This window comes from Strix uralensis, chromosome 3, assembly GCF_047716275.1.
Source record: "Strix uralensis isolate ZFMK-TIS-50842 chromosome 3, bStrUra1, whole genome shotgun sequence".
Lineage (NCBI taxonomy): Eukaryota > Metazoa > Chordata > Aves > Strigiformes > Strigidae > Strix > Strix uralensis.
Window position 1 is genome coordinate 8,371,324 of NC_133974.1, and position 20,150 is coordinate 8,391,473.

Consider the following 20,150-nt stretch of genomic DNA (forward strand, 5'->3'; position numbering starts at 1 on the left):
AAACTGCATAGTTTAGGGAAACAGGAAAATTTTGGCTTCCTCTTTGCATTTTGGCTGTATGATGAGGGAACAGTCCTCAGATACAGGTGGCTGAGAAGACCAAGGAAGAAATCAATATATATTTGTAGCTAGGAAATCTGTTCCAGTAAAATGAACACTAATCAGCTGTCTTTGTTTGTAGACTATTTTGCTTTTTTTAAAATCTCACCTTCCTTCATTCTCTTGTCACTACTAACAGAACAGAGCATGATTTTGCTTTTCTACTTTCCTTTCATAGCCACTTAGGATCTTGTATCTTTGAAATATGCTGTCCATCAGAGATTGCAATCTGCCTTGTACAGTTCTCAGGTATGTTTAAATCTTCTTTTACCCTTCAAAGGCTGGCTGAAAGAAGTGCCATTATTTCAGGCTGTAGCTTAACAGTGTATAATCTCTCTCCAGCCTTCACCAAAGACCTTCATTCGCTGAAGGTCAAGGTATTAGAGTGTTATTTTTAAATATACTCCCAGCAGTGAAGAGTTAAAAATAGACTTCTACAAAAATGTACAGTAATTGGTTAAACCTTGTTAGCCATCACATGAAGATGATAAGTCCTCCCAGGAAAAGACATAGTAAAGCAGCTTTGACATGGCTTTATACTTAGAAGACCAGCTGCAGGCTTACTGGGAAGGAGTTCACAACATAGGCTCTTGGATTATTAGCAGAAAAAGCAGCTTGATTCTGGAAAGGAAGGGAAGAAGACACAAGAAAAAATTTTCCTCATTGTGATCTCCAAGGGAATTCCATGGATTCTCTACTTTGGAACAACCACCAGTAGACAGAAAGCTTGAGAAGATGGAGCTAGGAAAGGCAAAGCTGCTGAGAACCGGCCTCAATGCTTTATATCAGGCCGTCCACCCCATGCATGGAATTGCCTGGACAGATGGGAAGCAAGTGATACTGACTGGTTTACACTATCATAATGGAGAGCTAAAGTTTGGAGACTCAAGTGTTGTTCGTCAATTTGAACATGTTCATGGGCTTTACTGGGGCCCATGTTGCTCTACAGACACCCCAGCTTTGCTCGCTGTTCAGCATAAAAAGCATGTTAGCATTTGGCAGCTGGGCTACAGCACTGCAGAGAAGAACAAACCCTTGATTTCTCAGACTTGTGAAGTTGGTGAGCCGTTTCCACTGCTTTCTCAGGGCTGTGTTTGGCATCCAAAGAAGGAGGTCTTGGCTGTGCTTACAAAAAGAGATGCTTCAGTCTTGCATGCTGTTCGTACCGACAATACCAGAGTTAAGGCAGATATCAAAAGCAGTGGGCTTATCCACTGTGCTTGCTGGACTAAGGATGGTAATCGTTTAGTAATTGCTATAGGAAGTGCCCTGCATTCCTACATATGGGATGATGCTCAGAAAACTCTAAAGACCTGCTCCTTTTGCCCAGTTTTTGATGTGGGAGGTTATATCTGTGCTGTAGAAGCCACACTGGATTTCCAAATTGCTGTAGCTACTGAGCTTCCTTTAGATAATATCTATGGTTTGAAAGCAGGCATTGCATTTGATATTCTATCTGGTACAGAAACTGGTTCTTTAATCTCACAGTCTTCTCTGGTGTTTGGTGATGAGGAATACTCCATGGATCTGCGAAGAAAGTCCACAGATTCAGGTAGATCAGGTGCTGATTCAGTTGCTTCTTCTTCGTCAGGTCCTGTGGATTTAACCCGTATCCTTGCAAACCACCGTCGATCTGATCCCGGTCCTCTTATTACTCTGAAACGCAAAAACTCTGCAGCAACAAATGGTCAAGATTCTTCTCATTTGATCTTGGTGACTTTTGAGAGGAAGGTAACCACCACCAGAAAAGTCACCATCCCTGGTATTCTGGTTCCTGATATAATGGCTTTTGACCTTAGAGCTCAGATTGTGGCAGTAGCCTCTAATACTTCTAATATTGTTTTGGTGTATTCAGTTACCTCTTCCTGCATGCCTCGTATTCAACAAATCCAGCTGGAAAAAAATGAAAGACCAAAGGGCCTCTGCTTTTTGACTGATAAACTTCTATTGATTCTGATTGGCAAGCAAAAGTTCCCTGAGCCTAGTCTTATTCCATCTTCAAGTTCAGACAGGTATGTAATGCGTTTGATGATCAAAGAATTGATGCTGGAAGAAGGTTCTTCAGCATTGCCTGAGACTAAGCAGAATATGTTTTATAACTTTGAATCCTCTGTTCATATACCTGGAAAAAGAAATCTCTTTGAAACCCTTGCTACAGAAGACCAACCTCAAAACAGGGGTCTGTTAATACCAAGAAGCACAGTTATTCAATCTCCTAGTGGCAGGAGAAGACTCACTGAAGAAGTAAAGATCCCTAGTTATGATCAGAGCTCTTCATCAAGTGTGAGTGACCTGGATGAAAAAAGGCTCCCAGGTGACCCCTCGGTGGCCTTGGAAACATTGGATGCTGAACCTACCAGTTGTTCAGTGTCTCTTCCTCATTTTGGAACACCTACCAGGCTTTCCAGCAGACCACCTTCCCCTAAAGTGCAGTTCAACGTGATGCAAGAAACATCAAGTTCTCCTAAAAACAATTTGCCAAGTGAAGGAGGAATGAGTCACATATCTAGAAATTTAGAGAGACTTTGTGGCAGCTTCAATGAGATACAACTAAGTCTTTCTGAAATAACAGACTTTGCTAAGAATGGGAGGAGGATATCCTTAGCCTATCCATGTTCACAGGAACCACCTGTCATTCATATCACTTACCAGGTAACTTTTTTGTCATCTTAAAGATACTGTGATAGGACACTGAATTTTTAAACAATCTAGTATTTATTTAGCTTTAAATCAAGAGGATGCACTTTAATTCTTATCAACCCATGAGAAATGTAACCTGAGTTTGGCATCAAGCTTAATCTAAAATGGTATTATAATTTGTCATTGAAACAATAACTCAGGATGATGTGGATAACTTGGAGGATACTTCACATGGGAGATTTGTGTCTGTTCATTCTTCTCTGATTATGCACAACTGTCTTGGATACTATCTGATTTTGTGTGCATCTATCAAAATGAGAGAACGGAGCCAAACAGTTGTCAATGTACAAAAGGTTTATATGTTAGTTTAGTGTAGAGATGAGCCTCTGAGTAGGGTGGTAGAGTAACCCACCAGAAACATAATAAATTCAAACCTGAGCTCAAATCCAAAGTTTAAAGATAACTAGACTCTCATGAAGACTGAAACAAAGTATTGAATCCCAATTTATGGAAAATTCAGATGGGCATGACAAAAAGGTGGCTTATTTCTATGTCAATTTCTCACCACTAATCTTCACAGAGCTGGACATACTCAATTTGTAAAACATATTATCACTTCAAATTTTATGGAAAAAAATAATTTGTTAATATGTAATTATCATTTTGTTAAATAAATAGATGAATGTCAAATCATCACGCTCCTATCCCACCCTTGTTTTGGCAAAATTCCTACTGGCTTCAATAAGAATTTCAACTAAGGAATGTAGGTTGGGTAATTATTTCTGGCTATTATTCTTAGTATTATTCACAGTAATACTAACATTATACTGATAGTATTTTTGGTCATGCTGATGCTAGTGGTATTGCTGCTAAAACTGGGATCTCTTTCAGGATGTAGATGCCAGTTAGAAACGCATTCTTATCTACAGCAACATAAGCAGCATTATGTCAAAGTAATACATGACATTGTGATGATGCTGAAGTATGTACTTCTCAAACAAATTTGACTTCCTTTTACTTTAAAGGAATCCATACAGACATCTAAGTATCCCTCCTTAAACACACATTAAGGGAATGGTGACTCAATTCAATCATATTCATTACTTTTTAGCAATTGTTTACCTGGCATTTAAGCAGATTCTAGAATGTTAGGTACTCTGGATAAAAGAAAAGCTTTCAACCTGAATTAGTCAATAATTTAACTTGAATACATTATACAAATTCTGGTGAAAAAAGCAACATGTCTATTTTAAATAATTTAGGATTTTATTTGCCAAGAAGCAAGCCCTTCTGTTCTCCAGCATGTTCAAATTATTTCTGATCTCTTAACATAAATCAGCTTATTTATTTAGCAAGCAGCCCTATCTCTTGGATTCGATTGGATTAACCTTTGCAAAGAGAAGTTTTGTTTGTGACACGTAGCATTAATCTAAGATCTGAAGTCATTGTGCATGTTTGGTTGCACAAGCAGTAAGAATTAATTATCCTGATTTTTCTTTGGAAGGAAAAAAAAATATTAGTGCTTCTAAAATATTGCTAGACTAACCACATTTAGAAAGGAAGACTCTTATTTATCTGAATAGGTTAGTTTCACATTGAGCCAGCAGAAAGCACTGTTAGTACCACATTTTAACGACTCAGAAAAAGTACCACTTAACGTCTTTCTGACACACATAGCTTTTCTGTGTAAGTCTCAACTAATGCCTTGCATAGTTCAGCCTCTCTTCTGAAATCTAACAGGATCACAGCATGATGCCAAAGTAGAATGAAAAATAGATTGATGGCAAAAAGGCCTCCAGACAGACAGGGAAATATTTGCTTCATAGGCAGCTAATAATTTTCTCAGAAAATAGTTGTTTTGATTAGTTGGGATTCAGACATCTGAACCTTGTTCCTCCTTCAGGAGTTGATTAGCGCTCTGTGAGCTCAGAGACCAGCTGGGCTGTGGGTTCCAGCCAGGCTCTGTGTTCACAGTGCAAAAAGTCAGGAAATAGCTTTATTGCCTTATGATATAAATATCAGCCTGTGGAAAACATTCTAAGCTTTAGGAACACTGCAGTCCAGTCAATAATATGGCCATTATCTTTCAGCTTTTCGTGCCAAGTGCATGTCTTCTTAAGTCTTTGTATAATCCTCAACACAGCAGAGGCTCAATCTTGATTGAGAAATCTATTGTACTATAAAATATAATAATCAGTACCGCATAACCATATTTATGCATTAAAAACATAAAAGGAAAGTTTAAAACATGATAGATAAAAATGTAGCAATAATTAACGGGCAATTACGAACACTGTTGTGCAGAAGCATTATTGACATATTTATGTATGTTTCCAGTTCTGCTTAGAAAACCATAATGTAAAGCAGAATGTGTATTACTTAATAATTCATGATGTCTGCTCACAAAATAGCCTTCAAAACCTTTGTTTATTCTGTTAGTGCTAGCCTACCTATAACTCCTCTGAAGTCACATCCATGCAGTACTACCAGAATTTATATTCTTTGTAGCCCGTAGCCACAAAAGAAAAACATGATCACTCACACTTTGGAAATGTCACTGCACTATCACTTGTGTAATAGCATTCAGCCACCAGAGGTGACTTGATCATTCAACCCTGAAAAGCAAATATTATTGCTCTTTCATCACATACAGACTTGTGATTCAGGATAGTGTGGGAGGACAGACAGACGAACGCAATAAGATGATATTATTTAAAAAGAAAAAAAAAAAAGAAGAGATGAGGGTCTGTCACAGATTTGTTTCTGTTTCATTTTGCAAAAAGATACTTTTATCATCCTTTTCCCCCAGAAAAGAAACAGCTGCAGAATATTTAAACTAGCCTCATTCAAAAGCTAATTACAGTGGAAATAAAGCCAATCTGGATTTGAAATTAATGGCATTTAGGCAAATCTCTCCAGGAGGAATAAAATTCATCTTAATCTGAAGAATATCTTAAAACTCCTACATTTTGCTCACAAGCAGTATTATATCAGAAGTGTGTATCACTGAGAGCATATATTGCATAATTAAACAGGAAATAAATATCTTTTCAGCAATTAGTCATGATGATTTCCTTTTCTTAGCACTCACCAATAATTGTATACAAGTCAATTTGTACTTTTATAGCATCTTCATACAATTTACTATGGGAAACTTTATTGCCAAGGTCAGCTATAAAATAAACAATTTTTTTACACAGAGCTGAAAGATGAATAGAAAAGGTCCAAACATACGGCAATAAAGTTCTTCTGATAGAAATACATGAAGTAGAGATAAAGAAGGGGGGTATAAGGGTGGCACAGTAAAATGAGCAAAGACCAGGCTGCAATGATCAGCTGTAATAAGACCATGAACCTTTCTGAAATCCAAAGGGCAATTTTGACTCAGGTTGAGCAATAGAAAGAAAGTCATGAAAATGATGGAAGAGGAAGGTGATATGACTGCTCCCTGGAGTAAGAAACTAGTCAGCCATCCTGAAGTTTAGAAGGAAGAGATTTAGGATGACCATAAAAGAAAGACCTGAAGTAGTCAAGAGAAGGTGTGATTAATGCATGGATAACATTTTGAGCAAAGGTTGAGGAATTTGTTAGGAACAAATTCTGACAACAATGTTCTGAAACTGATCAATAGCAGACAAGCAGGGCTTGTAGAGGAGAAACAATACCTTTTATTAGAGCAGATGATTTTTTTGTTGGATACATAGATCCAAAAGAAAAGGAATATGTAACGTCAGAAATGAATCCACGTTTTCACACTGTGCAAAGGAAGTAAAGATCTGGGTTAAAAACCCCCCCACACTCAAATCATAAAGATCATGGAAGCACAAGCATGAGGACAAAGGCTCTATCTTAGATGCCAATATACCTGAAACAGTAGTTGCATGACTATTAACAGGGAGCCAAGAGTAGAGAAATCCTAGCATCCTGTCATCTGAAATATTGATATGCACTATAAATGCAAACTGCACTGGGATTTAAGCACCCCTGAGCACCTCAGATCTTTTCCAGTGTAAACATTTTACAGGCTTATGCTTCTCTGATGGGTTAATTAAGGTTGCAACTGGAATGCCCCACAAAAGGGCAAGCAAAGATATTAAGATCTCCACCAAAATAAAATCAAGATCCACCAAAAATCAAACAGGAATCACAGCAACAGCAGAAATAATGACAGGAAAGGGGAGCAGTGCAGGCTGCCAAACCTGATTAATACTATCTGTGGCAATGCAGGACAAGGCTTAATGAGACACGGTACTTTGAATGTCAAAAATCATAGTTCTTATTCCTCTTCAGTGCTCTTCCTTCACCATCTAACTCTCTTTTCATTGTCTTCTGGGCCAGAACCCCCACATCTATTTAATTTACTAGTTTTTTTCTCATCCCACACAATTAATGTGGGGGCAAGGCAAAAGCAAGCTGACAAATGGGTACTAAGGTATCAAAACTGAAATCACCACTGAAGCACAACGCAAAGAGCTGAAATCAAGGGTTTAAGAAAATGAAAACAGAGTTCTAGGCAACTACAACACTATTCATCTTACAATGCAGAGATGTGACTGACTAATGTCATACCTTTCCTTTGTAAAGGAACAGATTATTAACACCAAGGATATGAAGAATATTTAAAATACATGTAATTCAGTACAGTACTTGAAATCATGCCACAGGGGAAATTATTTGTTCAACAGCAGAGAATAGGGATTAATAGAAGAAATATAACATGGTTAAGGAATTAGCTGGAAGGAAGATAGTAAACGGTTATAGTAATATAAAAGAAAATGGAAGAAATTTACTAGTGGATTTTCTCATAATTGATCTTCAGGCTAATCTAACAGTTTCATTAATGATCTGATGAGATATGCTAATAAAATCTGTGTATGGCATAAAGTCAGTAGTATTTTCAATAGAGGATCAGGATATCAGGCCTGTAATTTGATGACCTAAGCATCTAAAATAAAAAAAATGTATTGAACTAATATGAAGTGCATAGTGATACATTCCAGGATTAATAGAAGGAATTTCTGCTATAAACTGGATATTCATTAGCTGGAAACAACCAAGGACGACAAAAGCTTGCACATGTTATGTGACTACAAGATGACTATGAATCAAAAATGTGATATGTTCATGAAAAGAACAAAGGCAGTCTGTGAGTACATCAGTGAGGTTCATCCTGTAAGTAATGCAATACTGGGCAATACTGGAAGCAATACTGGAAGAATGAAGAACCACCCACTGTACAAGAAGGCCAGGTTCAAGACTATCTAAGTAACCTGAAGGTGCACAAGTCCTTGGGACCTGACGAGATGCATCTGGGGGCCCTGAGGGAACTGGCGGGTGAAGTGGCTAAGCCACCATTCATCATATTTGAGAAGCTGTGGCAGTCCAGCGAAGTTCCCACTGACTGGAAAAGGGGAAACATAACCCCCATTTTTAAAAAGGGAGAAAAAGAAGACCCAGGGAACTACAGGCCAGCCAGTCTCACCTCTGTGCCCAGCAAGATCATGGAGTGGATCCTCCTGGAAATGCCAGGGCACATGGAAAATAAGGAGGTGATTGGTGACAGCCAACATGACTTCACTAAGGGCAAATCGTGCCTGACCAATTTGGTGGCCTTCTACAACGGGGTTACAGCATTGGTGGATAGGGTAGAGCAACTGACACCATCTACCTGGACTTGTGAAAAGCATTTGGCACTGTCCCGCACAACATCCTTGTCTCTAAGTTAGAGAGACACGGATTTCATGGATGGACCACTCGGTGGATAAGAAATTGGTTGGATCGTTGCACTGAAAGAGTTGTGGTCAACAGCTCGATGTCCAAGTGGAGAGCAGTGATGAGTGATGTTCCTCAGGGATTGGTATTGGGATCAGCGCTGTTTAACATCTTTGTTGGCTACATGGACAGTGGGATTGAGTGCACCCTCAGCAAGTTTGCTGATGACACCAAGCTGTGTGGTGTGGTCGACACGCTGCAGGTAAGGGATGTCATCCAGAGGGACCTGGACAGGCTTCAGAGGTGGGTCTGATGAACTTCATGAAGTTCAGCAAAGCCACATGAAAGGTCCTGCACATGGGTTGAGGCAATCCCAAGCACAAATCCAGGCTGGGTGATGAGTGGATTGAGAGCAGCCCTGCGGAGAAGGACTTGGGAGTAGTAGTGGATGGAAAACTGACTATGAGCCAGCAATGTGCGCTCACAGCGCAGAAAGCCAACTGTGTCCTGGGCTGCATCAAGAGAAGAGTGGCCAGCAGGTCGAGGGAGGGGATTCTGCCCCTCTACTCTGCTCTTGTGACACCCCACCTTGAATATTGCTTTCAGCTCTGGGGTCCCCAGCATACGAAAGACATGGACCTGCTTGGGCAAGTCTAGAGGAGACCACGAAGAGGATGGGGGGGCTGGAGCACCTCCCCTGTGAGGATAGGCTGAGAGAGTTGGGATTGTTCAGCCTGGCGAAGAGAAGGCTCCAGGGAGACCTTATAGCAGCCTTCCAATACTTAAAGGGGCTACAGGAAAGCTGGAGAGGAACTTTTTACAAGGGCATGGAGTGATAGGGCAAGGGGCAATGGCTTTAAACTGAAAGAGGGTAAATTTAGACTAGGTGTAAGGAAGAAGTTCTTTACTGTGAGGGTGGTTGAGGCACTGGGACAGGTTGCCCAGAGAAGCTGTGGCTGCCCCCTCCCTGGAAGTGTTCAAGGCCAGGTTGGACAGATCTTTGAGCAACCTGGTCTAGTGGAAGGTGTCCCTGTTCATGGCAGGGGGGTTGGAACTAGATGATCTTTAAGGTCCCTTCCAACCCAAACCATTCTATGATTCTATGAACAGGACCATGAGTCCTCATTTGGAAAACATTTTACATTTCTAGACATCCATGTGCAAGAAAGACACATTCAAACTGCAATCGATCATTAATCCAGTGTTAGTAAAACCAATTCTGATTGGTAGAATATTTTTACCTCACTGTTTTCTCAGTCGTTAAATTTAAGTTCATGAAGACGATCTTAGCATCCAGGCAAGTGTAGGCAGTGCTTAGGAAATACAAGATAAATAGTGAAAAAAGTCAAGAGGCAGAACTAGCTGACCACTCAGTAGGGTTCAAAAAAGTGATAGAAGAAATGTTTGTTTATTGTGCAAACACACGGTGTATAACTAATGCAGGAACCCTTTTGCCTTAGTAAATTATTCTTGTATATATTTGCATTCCAAAACATGAGTTTTGAAAGACAGTTTGGCAACGCTGTGATGGGCTGGTTACTGCCCAGAAGACCCTCTATAGGCTATAAAATCTGATCAAGGGGCAGGCTGACACAGATGAAGGAAAACAATTCTTGAATTGATGATTTCTTTCTGTTGGATTTTTGTTGAGGGAGAGTTGGATTTGACAGAAAAACTGCATTTAAACATTTAAACTGCATTTGACATTTAAACTGCAACAGGGGAGGTTCAGACTGGACATTAGGAAAAAATTTTTCACAGAAGGAGTGGTCAGACAGTGGAATAGGCTGCCCAGGGAGGTGGAGGACTCACCATCCCTGGATGTGTTTAAGGATCGTTTAGATGAGATGCGGGGGGATATGGTGTAGGGGAGAACTTTGTAGAGTAGGGCTGATAGTTGGACTCAATGATCCCAAGGGTCTTTTCCAACCTGAATGATTCTGTGGAAAAAAAAAAAAAGGAAAAAAAAAAAGACAAGAAAACATACTACAGGAAGTTGGTTAAAAAATCTGAAACAATCTGAAAATATCCTCTCACATATGTGGAAATATATTTGTTTCTTCTGTGATTAATATGTTCTTAGTCTACCAATAAACTTTAGTTTAAGATAAAGCAACTAACATTAAGGAATTTTAATCTGAGAATTGCAAGTCCTCTGGCTTCTACTGGAGATAAATAGCAACATAGCAAAACCAGATATATATTTTGGGAAAAGGTGGATTAAATATAGATTTGGCTAGAAAATTGTCTTTAGGTTAAGGCATGAAAATGGGAAGTGCTAAGGTGAGATTTTAGCTGTATTTCTAACTCTGTCATAGATTACTTCCATGACCTTGAGTAAATCTCTTAATCTTCCTGTGTAACAGTTTGATCATCTATAAAAAGGGAATACTAAGAGTTACCTATCTCTCAAGAAGGCATGGATTTAAATCAGTTAATCTATGATATGATGTGTGTGAACATATTCCTCAAACAGAAGGCATGTTATCATCACTTAAACAAATAAAGGCTAAATAATTAGAAGATTAAAACAGAGGAAGATTCTTGACCTGACAGAATTTGCCAGCAGACAAAAATAAATGTAAAGATAATTAAGTCTATCATTATAAACAGAAGTATATGACAAAGACAGAGAGAATAGCCAATATAAATGCTCACAAGTAATGAAAGACAAACAACTCTGAAACTTAAGCTTTGAGATCTGTACTTGAAAAACTGGTTAGGATAAAAAATAGATGGCGTGTAGTTTTGTATATACAAAAATGTCTTCCACTTCCAATGGCTGTTCTAGTAATAACTTGCAAGGCTGAGTAGGAAACATACTAGAACGAAGTCATCCTTAGTATACATTTCCATTCAAGTGATTTCAAGTCAACAGAGACAGAGCTAGATTATTTTCTGATTATTCTTGAGTTGAAGCATATCTAGGTGAAAAAATGAATCACTCGGATTAAGGCAATGTGCCTGTCTCATTTACAGTCCACCTTTTTCTATAATTCATCAACTGAAGCACAAGTTTGAATAAACTCTGCTACTTCAGCCTGAATTCAGGAAAATTAAATAGTCATGAGATGTGCTAATCCACAATATGCAGCAATGAAAAGCTTTGCACAGATACCTGTACAGGCAAATAGCATCTTTGCAATGTAAATGCAAAGCACAGGCTCACTGCTGAACATTCAGCCCATTGAGTTTTAAGTGCATTTAGGTTCAATAGAATATAGTACTATATAATCTGAAGAGACCTAAAAATGACAAGGAAGTTCTGTTTTATAGTTATAGCAGTAATAAAAAGTTACTATAAGTTTATGACGAAGAAAATGATACTTCTTTGATGCATTCCTTAGGTTTTTTCCCCATTAATCACACAGCAACAAATTTCTGGCTGTTTTGAATAGAGAAAGATACAAGAAGACCTTTGAAAGTTGGAAAGTTTACATTTTTAATGGAAAGATATTTTTACAGTTCTTACACCTTCAATCAATCATAATATATAAATAAAAAACAATCAGCCATAGACTATCTGCATGGCCAATTTATGATAGAGTGGGGAAAAAATATTTTGCAACAGTTGGTAGACATTCTGATTTACAGAATCCAATGTGGTTGCATGACAGCACACATACTATGTAGAGAAAAATGAAAGGGATTGATTTAGAAAGGTTGTTACACAGCAAAAAAAGCACATGTTCACTGAGAGAGCAACTGAGTCAAAAGACAGCACAATTAGAAATGAAGACAAGCATTACGAGAGACATTTATTTAGTCAAAGATTAGATTACATTACTATGCACAGAAATAGAAGATGCAGTTGTGAATTCATTCAACTGTAAGTTTCATATTGGCAGGAAAGATTCAAGGGTATGAAGCAAACAGGGTAGGACTAGAATAGAAGTTAGGATAGATGACATCTTTTCAACCCATTCTAAAACGTTAACTTGGATCCCTTCTGAATGTACAAAACAGAAAGGTCTAGGAAATGGGATAAATAGCCATAAAGGATGCCAAAGGAAAAAAAAAACCCAAACATAACACATGGGAACTACACAGGAGGAAGGTATGGAGAGGAAAGAACAAAATGAAATTCACAGGACAAAGTATAACAAGATGATTTAGAAGAAAATGTCCAATTCACATATATTTGATAATGGCATTGAGTCCCTGGAAAATTCTTAAAGCTAAAATTACTTTCAAATTATAGCAGATAGGAAAGTGTAAATGCAAATATATACCCACTCCATAACCATATTGGTTCGACTATTTTGTGATCCTTTCACTTTGTAGTAATCAGAATGATGGAACACAAAGGTGTTGATTCTCAAGGCACGCTAAACTTCATGAAGCACAAATATGCCACCTCTATACTCAAGTGTGTTCTTTTAGTGAATGTCAGAGCAAGTTCCAGGGCTGTAAATCCATACATTCCCTCTCAAATAAAGTCACAGGATTCCCAAGCTACCTTGTTATGACAGCTTTTCAGAGAGCCTGTCACTATGTCCAGTCTCCCTGCAATTCTCTCTGTGCCAGAACTGAGGTTATTTTATTGGGGTGGAATAGCTGACCAATGACTATCAAAACCACCCATGCATACAACTTAAACTGAGCAGAGTACTCATTTGCTCTGGTAGCATCTTGGACAACTTTATTCCAGGCATGATATATTCCCTCCCACTGAACTGACTCTTCAGGCAGAAAGGCCCAATGGACGTGTACATGCATGACCTAATATATGATGTATACAGGGCTGATGCAGTTTTGAGCTGCATAAGCACACAAAACAAAAAGCAAAGGGGCACATTCCTCTTCACATGGGACTATGAGATTGTGCTTAGAATTGCAGTGCATGATGGTGTCATCTATAAATTGTAGCAAAGACGGGCAAACAAAAAGCAAAATGACTGAAGAACTGAAAGGAGTAAGAGCAGACAAATGGTTAAAAGAACCCAGGCACAATGTCTAAGCTTTTAACAAGATCTTTTCTTTTACATGCATGCCTTTGAAGAAAAGTTTTTCAAATGGAGCAGTTACTGAAGAAACAAAAGATGTTCTCCTCTGTAATGGCAAGATCCATTTGAACTTAGTACAGCAGCTGTTCCATCTGGCTGTTATTGAAATGAAACATGGTATGTTTATTTTACTTCTGGTATCTGGTTTCACCTGAGATTTTTAGTGTAAAAGAGGCATTTGTGGTAGAATAATTAATTACCCCATACTGTAGTAAACTGAGATAGCTAACTTTTTTTGGTAATTTTGTTTTTCCTCTGTCTGAAATATGGCAGTGTCTCTTGAAATCACTTAAATGCTAAGTAACTGCAGAACTACCTATTAAGGGAGTAATATGTTAGATGCCTCTACAGAGGAAGACTGAGAAAATAATCAGTACAGTCTGTTGCCTGGAAATAGAAATGCTTCCTTGAGACCTTTTGGCATTTTGCTTTGCCCACCTTTACAAGCATGTCCCAGACCTGACAATAGAGAGTAGGTTGGAGAAAAATTCATTCTCAGAATATTATACATACATGCATCTTGTAGCATTTGGAATTATTTTAAAGATAAACAATGAAGCTCAATGTTCTAATTTGCCAATCTCACATTTCTACCACCCACCACTGATTAACTGGTAAGGACAGAAGCAGCTAGGGAAATCCTAGCCCCAAACTGGTCTCTGAATTACCTCATCCCTGTCTGTTCATGTATGCTACCTTCTCAGCAACGTACATACTGTTATTTTTTAGCCATTTCTCTATAATGCTTCTGATGTCTTTTCTCATCACAGTCAAAGTATATTACGTTCTTACAGTACAGAGTAGTTGGCTATAATTATGATCTCCTTGCACGGTTTCCACACTGAGAGATCCATAAATTACTCTCTGTCTTACCCCTTGTTTTAGCCCCTGACGAGCTGAGACATATTGGCTTAATCAGTATACTCTGTCTTATGAGAAATGGATTCAACTATTGGTGAAATCAAAAAGAAAAGGAAAGTAATACTATAAGCTATAGTTGTCTAAATAATGAGAGTTACATGCCAGATTGCTATATAACAGGCTTGTTGATGAAAAAGAAACCAGGCCTGGATGTTACTTGTGCTGCCACCAAGGACTGTGGGAAAAAGAGATGTAAAATATGCACCATTCTGCCATTCATATTCTGTTTATCTCCTTGTTGTTGATGAGACCACAAGAATGAAGAAAAGGGGCAACAAATACAACACAGATCAAGGGAGCTGCCTTTATCATGGCCTTTATAATGGCCTTTATTGGCCCATTTCTGTTTTGCCCTGGCTTACAGCAGTTCCTGAGAGTTGTTCCAGAAGGTAAGGATATACAGGTTTCATATTTTTGTCAGCAATCTCTCTTGACTGTACAGTGCAGGCATATATGAAAAAACTCTACTTGTTGAGGCCTGAGCTATTTCCCAGCAGGCTTCTGCAATAACACAAGGCTTTGCAGGGGCAACGAGGGTAACATTTTTGACCTGTAAGTCCCAGCTCTTGATTTTGGAAACAAATGCCCATGAGGAAAAAAAAGGTTTAGAATTCAGTATAAAAATAATAAATAATAGGCCTGAGAAAACCTAATTTCAGCTCTACAGAACAGTTGAATATTTAATATTTAATTAGCAGAACACCACTTCTCAATTTCATGCATTAGACTTCAGAGATATCAAAAAGTCAATGTCTCAGAATCATCCTAATGTATCCCTCTTTCTGTTCAATGTGGTGCACAGCTTTTCTGAAATTGAGTCTGTTGACAGCAAAAAGAACAACTGAAACAAGAATCTTTCTAAAACTCACCAAAATCCTGCAGAATTATCAGGTTTGGGGCAGAAGTAGTTATATAGCTCTTTATTCAGTTCTGACCAGTACAGGTTTATATTCGTAAATCTTTCCTTTACCACAAGGCATGAATATTAAATGGGATGTTTAAAAATATCACTCCCATCCTTTAATACTGTATAATTAAAGGGGATGTAATGAAGAGCATGCTTATATTACAATGACAGCCAGGCATATTTTCCTTTGAATAAACACTTAAACTTGAATATATTGGGGGAAGAAAGTTCACAACTGTAGGCCAAATTCATACCCACAGCAAGGCTATTAAGATCATCAGAGTTATATGAGCAATGAACTTGGCCTCATCATTTGCACTTTAATCCCAGGACTGTAATACCATTACCTGTACTAAATATAGCCTGTCATATAGTGCCCTGGTATTAGCACACAGAAGTCTCTCTTTTCAGCAAGCCATCATCATAATAATAGTGCATTGCAAAAGGGTACTACCATTCTGCATGTTTTTCCACCATTGAAATATTTTGTGGGACATGCTTCAAAGCAAGTGTCAGCAACGACACAGAGAATTTCAAACATTTCAATGGATAACAATAAAAAGTCCCAAGAGTTTGACAGAAGAGTGTGTTTTATCAATTTGAACAACAATGTAACTATCGATTTGGACAGCAGAATTTCCACTTTCAAGTCCATTGCTTACAGAATCTGAAGACTGTCCAGAATTGGAAAGTAAGTGTTAAGAGTAGAAGATTAAAGATTAATGGTTTGTAATTACAATCTTCTTATGATGTAACAGGTGACACGACAACATGCGATAGTGTAGAGCCTGGAAAAGTTCTTTGTTAATAGTATAAGGAGGGGAGATTTGCCTTGTCCAGGAACATGCTTTGTTATGACTGACAAAAATTAAGCATGGTTCTGCTAGATTTTCTACACTTCCTTTTTTCACACTCCTTTTCAAGACACAGTTTTATCTGCCACAATGAAAAATTTCAACAACAGAACATATCAGGGCTTTCTTTACCTCATATCCCAGGTAATGCCCCTGCTCAGTAATGACAGGATCATATGCTCTAAGAAAAACATGTGATACAAGGACTCCCACAATGCCTTTCAGTTGCTATGGATTTTTTTCTTTTCCATACAACGTCAAACTGAAAAGAAGGCAAATAGAGAATTCACTATTTTCTATAAGAAGTGCAATATCCAGTCCAAAAGGAAACAGATGAATCACTAGAAAAAAAATATATATGGTACAGATAGCTTCATTTTCAAGCTGACTTGCAAAGGGAAGTAAAAAACAGAGAGAGGTAGGTTTATTTTCTGCTTCTATGCAATACAGAAAGTGAGCCTGAATGATTTTGATGTCTTTGTTTTTTAATCTGGCCTTTCTTTTTCAGAAAAAAAAAGGATTAAAAATGTCACTCAGATTTTGTTCATTCTCTTTTTGAAAAGATTTGATAAATAATTAAAGGACAAGAGATTTTATTATATCAGCTTTTGTAAATCATCTTCAAGGTGTAACTTCTATTTGCTATATGAATTTGAAAACATACTGAACAATCTTGGCTTGACAGTAAAGGAGATGGAAACCCCTACTTCCTTCTAGAACAAATACAGCACAATCACTTTCTTTGCCAACTTTTTCAGTTATGATCTCTCCATCATTTGGGTAGAGCAGATGAGCAAAAAGGATAAGCAGAAGTACTAGAACAAAAGTCAGCATGGAAGGCTGGCTGAGTTTTCAGAAAATGGAGACACCTATAGTTTATCAGAACCAGCAAAGATGCACCTTGACTTTCAACTTAATTTAAATAAGGGCCAAAATACCTCAAACCTTTCAAGAGCTTTCATTTAGCCCCCTTCGCATTTACACAAAGGTGTGCTTAGCACGGATTGTCAGATCTTAATGTCATCAGCGTAATAAGGCTTTAGTGCACAAAAAGAAACCTGCGTGCTGGCTGACTTTTTATTTACATAACCAGAGCAGTCAGTACACTCATTTTCTTTTTTTTTTTTTTGCTTAATTTTTGTAGGCTCTTCTTGGATTGTGCTCGCTGCAGACAAGGACGGCTTTGTGCCATTAATATTCAAAGCAACACAAGAGATAATCATAAGGGATGGAACTGACAGTTCAGAAGTCCATGGAGGTCACTCCTACAAGAAAAGCATTCAGTGCGACCACCAAGCAGAGTGATGTCATTTCTGAACAAAGAACACTAATGACCTTCTTTTCTAATAAAATACAGAGACATTCTTCAGTGTCAGAAACTGAGTGACTAGAAAGCTGTCTTCATTACTTTCAATGTATTTTAACTGTTAAGTCTGTGACATTGTTACACTATAGCTAAATCCTAGGGTTGGCTGGTCCCTCATGATTTCTTCTGAAGGATCAGACCTAGAGTGAAGTTTACCACAGCTGTTGCTATTAATGGCTGCCCGTGGAGTGGAGCAGAGAGACTAGCCTCTACTTTAACTGTGGTCAGGATGTTCTTGGAGAAACAATATTATGCTAAAAATCATGCAGTAACAACAAGTCTAGCTAATACAGGTGTAGAGTCCACCCAAAAGCTCAAGAAAATACAACTGAAAAGCATTTATATTCATTAATGAAAACTGGGAAGGGAAAGAAACCCCCTGCTTCAGGCTCTCTTTGTTGTTCCAGTTGGATCCCATGGAAACCTACAACGTTTTCAGAAATGCTTAATTTTTATATAAAAGTGTTCAATTACTAAAAAGGCTGCATCACGGGCTCTTGTCAGTGTCTTACACAGCACATAGATTTATATTATACATGCACACAGAAGAGAAAGAAAAAACCTTGCAAGGTAAATTAAGGATCAAAGACATTGAACGTAAATTTCATTTGGCTAAATGCTGGTGTCTACACTGAACTTGTCATCTAGATTCCTGTATGATCAGTCAAGAAAAGCAAAGCACTTCTACAGCAGATTACTCATGCCCTAACATAGATTTCTAAAACTGAACGTAGTGAACCATCCCTATTAAGTAAGTAAATGAATGCCTATTCCTTTCCACTGACTGCAAAAGCAAGCTTGGGTGACCAGTTTAAATATAAACATTTACATTTAGTCAGATGCACCTCACCCTCAGAGTCAAGAGGCAATACAGATACATCTGAGAAACAGGCAGGCAGATTCATGAAAATTAAACTACCATGATTATGTGACAGAAAGAGGCATAAGGGAAGAACTGAATGAAGTCCCTAACTTTTCCTCCTCTAAATGCAAAGAGATGTGTAGAGCGTAATGAGCAGCCACGTGTGTGAGGCTGAGCATTTTGTACTGCTGGACAGGCCCCAGCAGAACCCGTGGAAAGGCATGCCTGCTTCACCCTGTACATTCAGGAAAACATAAAAGGGGTGAGACTTATTTAAGCTGCTATTAAGACTTATTTTTCATACTGTGCATTTTGGGTCTTGTTAATATTCCTAGAGAGTCATTTTTGCCTGCCTGGGAACCATGGCAAGCCTGTTTATGGGGCACAGATACGCTAAAACCCAGCTACAATACTTCACCCCATACCAAGGCTGGATCAAGAAGGTAGATCTATGGTCTGAAGGCACCTAATGGGTTTGGAGGTTTGGCATTAGCACCATTCCAGTGATGCAGCCAGAAACCTCATGAGGAATAGTTTCAGTTCCTGAAATTAGGAAACAGTTTCAATTCACTGAATTAAATAATGTCCTTCTCATGCAAGTATTCTCGCGGAGACAAAGGAATCATCATTCTAAATCGCCTACAACCACAGGTATGCAATGTAGCCGGGTATATTTGTACTACCTTGTTTGCAACGATCTTTTTAAGCAGCCTTGAGGAGCATTCCTGTTTGTAAAACAAAACAAAATAAACCTGACCTTTTAACTATTAAACACATCTATTACTTTACAGTTATTTGGTTAATTGGATTGCCTGCTACTTTACATTAAAATTGTGTTCAGAAAGGTATTTGTATTATTATTGCTTTAAAAATTTGGTTTAAGTCATGCTTTCCTTCACTGAAATCAGCACAAATCATTGAAATCAAATAAGTAACACAGAGGTTCACAGACTTAGTATGGTGAGGGAAGACATTATCAAATTTCTAAAAGACATAGCACATTTTGAAGCAGCACATTTTGAAGCAGCAGATGTTTCTAATCCTGCAAATACACATGAACAACATCCTTGTGTCTCACAACAGTATCTGGTATTTACAATACTTATGTTATGGCCAAGTAAAATAAAACTTAATTATATCTAACTAGAATGATGGGAGGATATATTTTAGAGGACTACTTAGGTTCAACTAAAGGAAGAACTAAAAGGAAATTTTTCTCACAAATATCTTCTACGGGTGGTAGTCCCGTAGTTTGATCCACTTGAAATAAAGCTAATGAACCACAAAAAATGTTACATGGAACAGTCCTGCACTCTGAACATATAAACTTGAAGAAAAATGGGTTGATAATACATCAAGACACTTTTGTTTGTCCTGTATAGTTTCTTTGAGTTCATTATATACATTATTCATAAGGACTTCCTTGCTGCTAGAGAAATAGTCACGTTTCACCTTCCACCTTATGCCTTAGTGCTGTCCACCAGCCAAAAGGGGAATTCTGAGAAGGTAAAAATATTAACTAGCAGAGATCAGCGAGTATCCAGGCATCAAAGATGATTCAGAACTTATCACTAGACATTTAATTGTCAGTTTGTCACACTACCATTTTAATTTTTCATGTACTGCTCTTCTACAAAACAATCTGAATGTTGAGAAGATCAGGAGTGAAAGGAGCTTCTCTGAATGGCTATCAAAGTTTGGTCTGGTTTGGTTCAGTTTGGTTCCCTTCAGTTTGTTTGGGTTTGGTAGAGGTAAAAAGAGGCAAATAAACTTTTAGATGGCA

The 20,150-nt window shown here is 38.1% G+C and overlaps 1 protein-coding gene across 1 annotated transcript; it reads left to right on the plus strand.

Moving 5' to 3' along the window:
- The first annotated feature begins 834 nt into the window (after nt 1-834).
- On the plus strand, nt 835-19,132 carry LOC141941711 (WD repeat and coiled-coil-containing protein-like). Its single transcript, XM_074864691.1, has 3 exons — nt 835-2,751; nt 13,454-13,574; nt 17,284-19,132. Exons 1-3 carry the CDS (start codon nt 835-837, stop codon nt 17,442-17,444), a joined length of 2,199 nt encoding a protein of 732 aa, XP_074720792.1. The 3' UTR covers nt 17,445-19,132.
- The last annotated feature ends 1,018 nt before the right edge of the window (nt 19,133-20,150 follow it).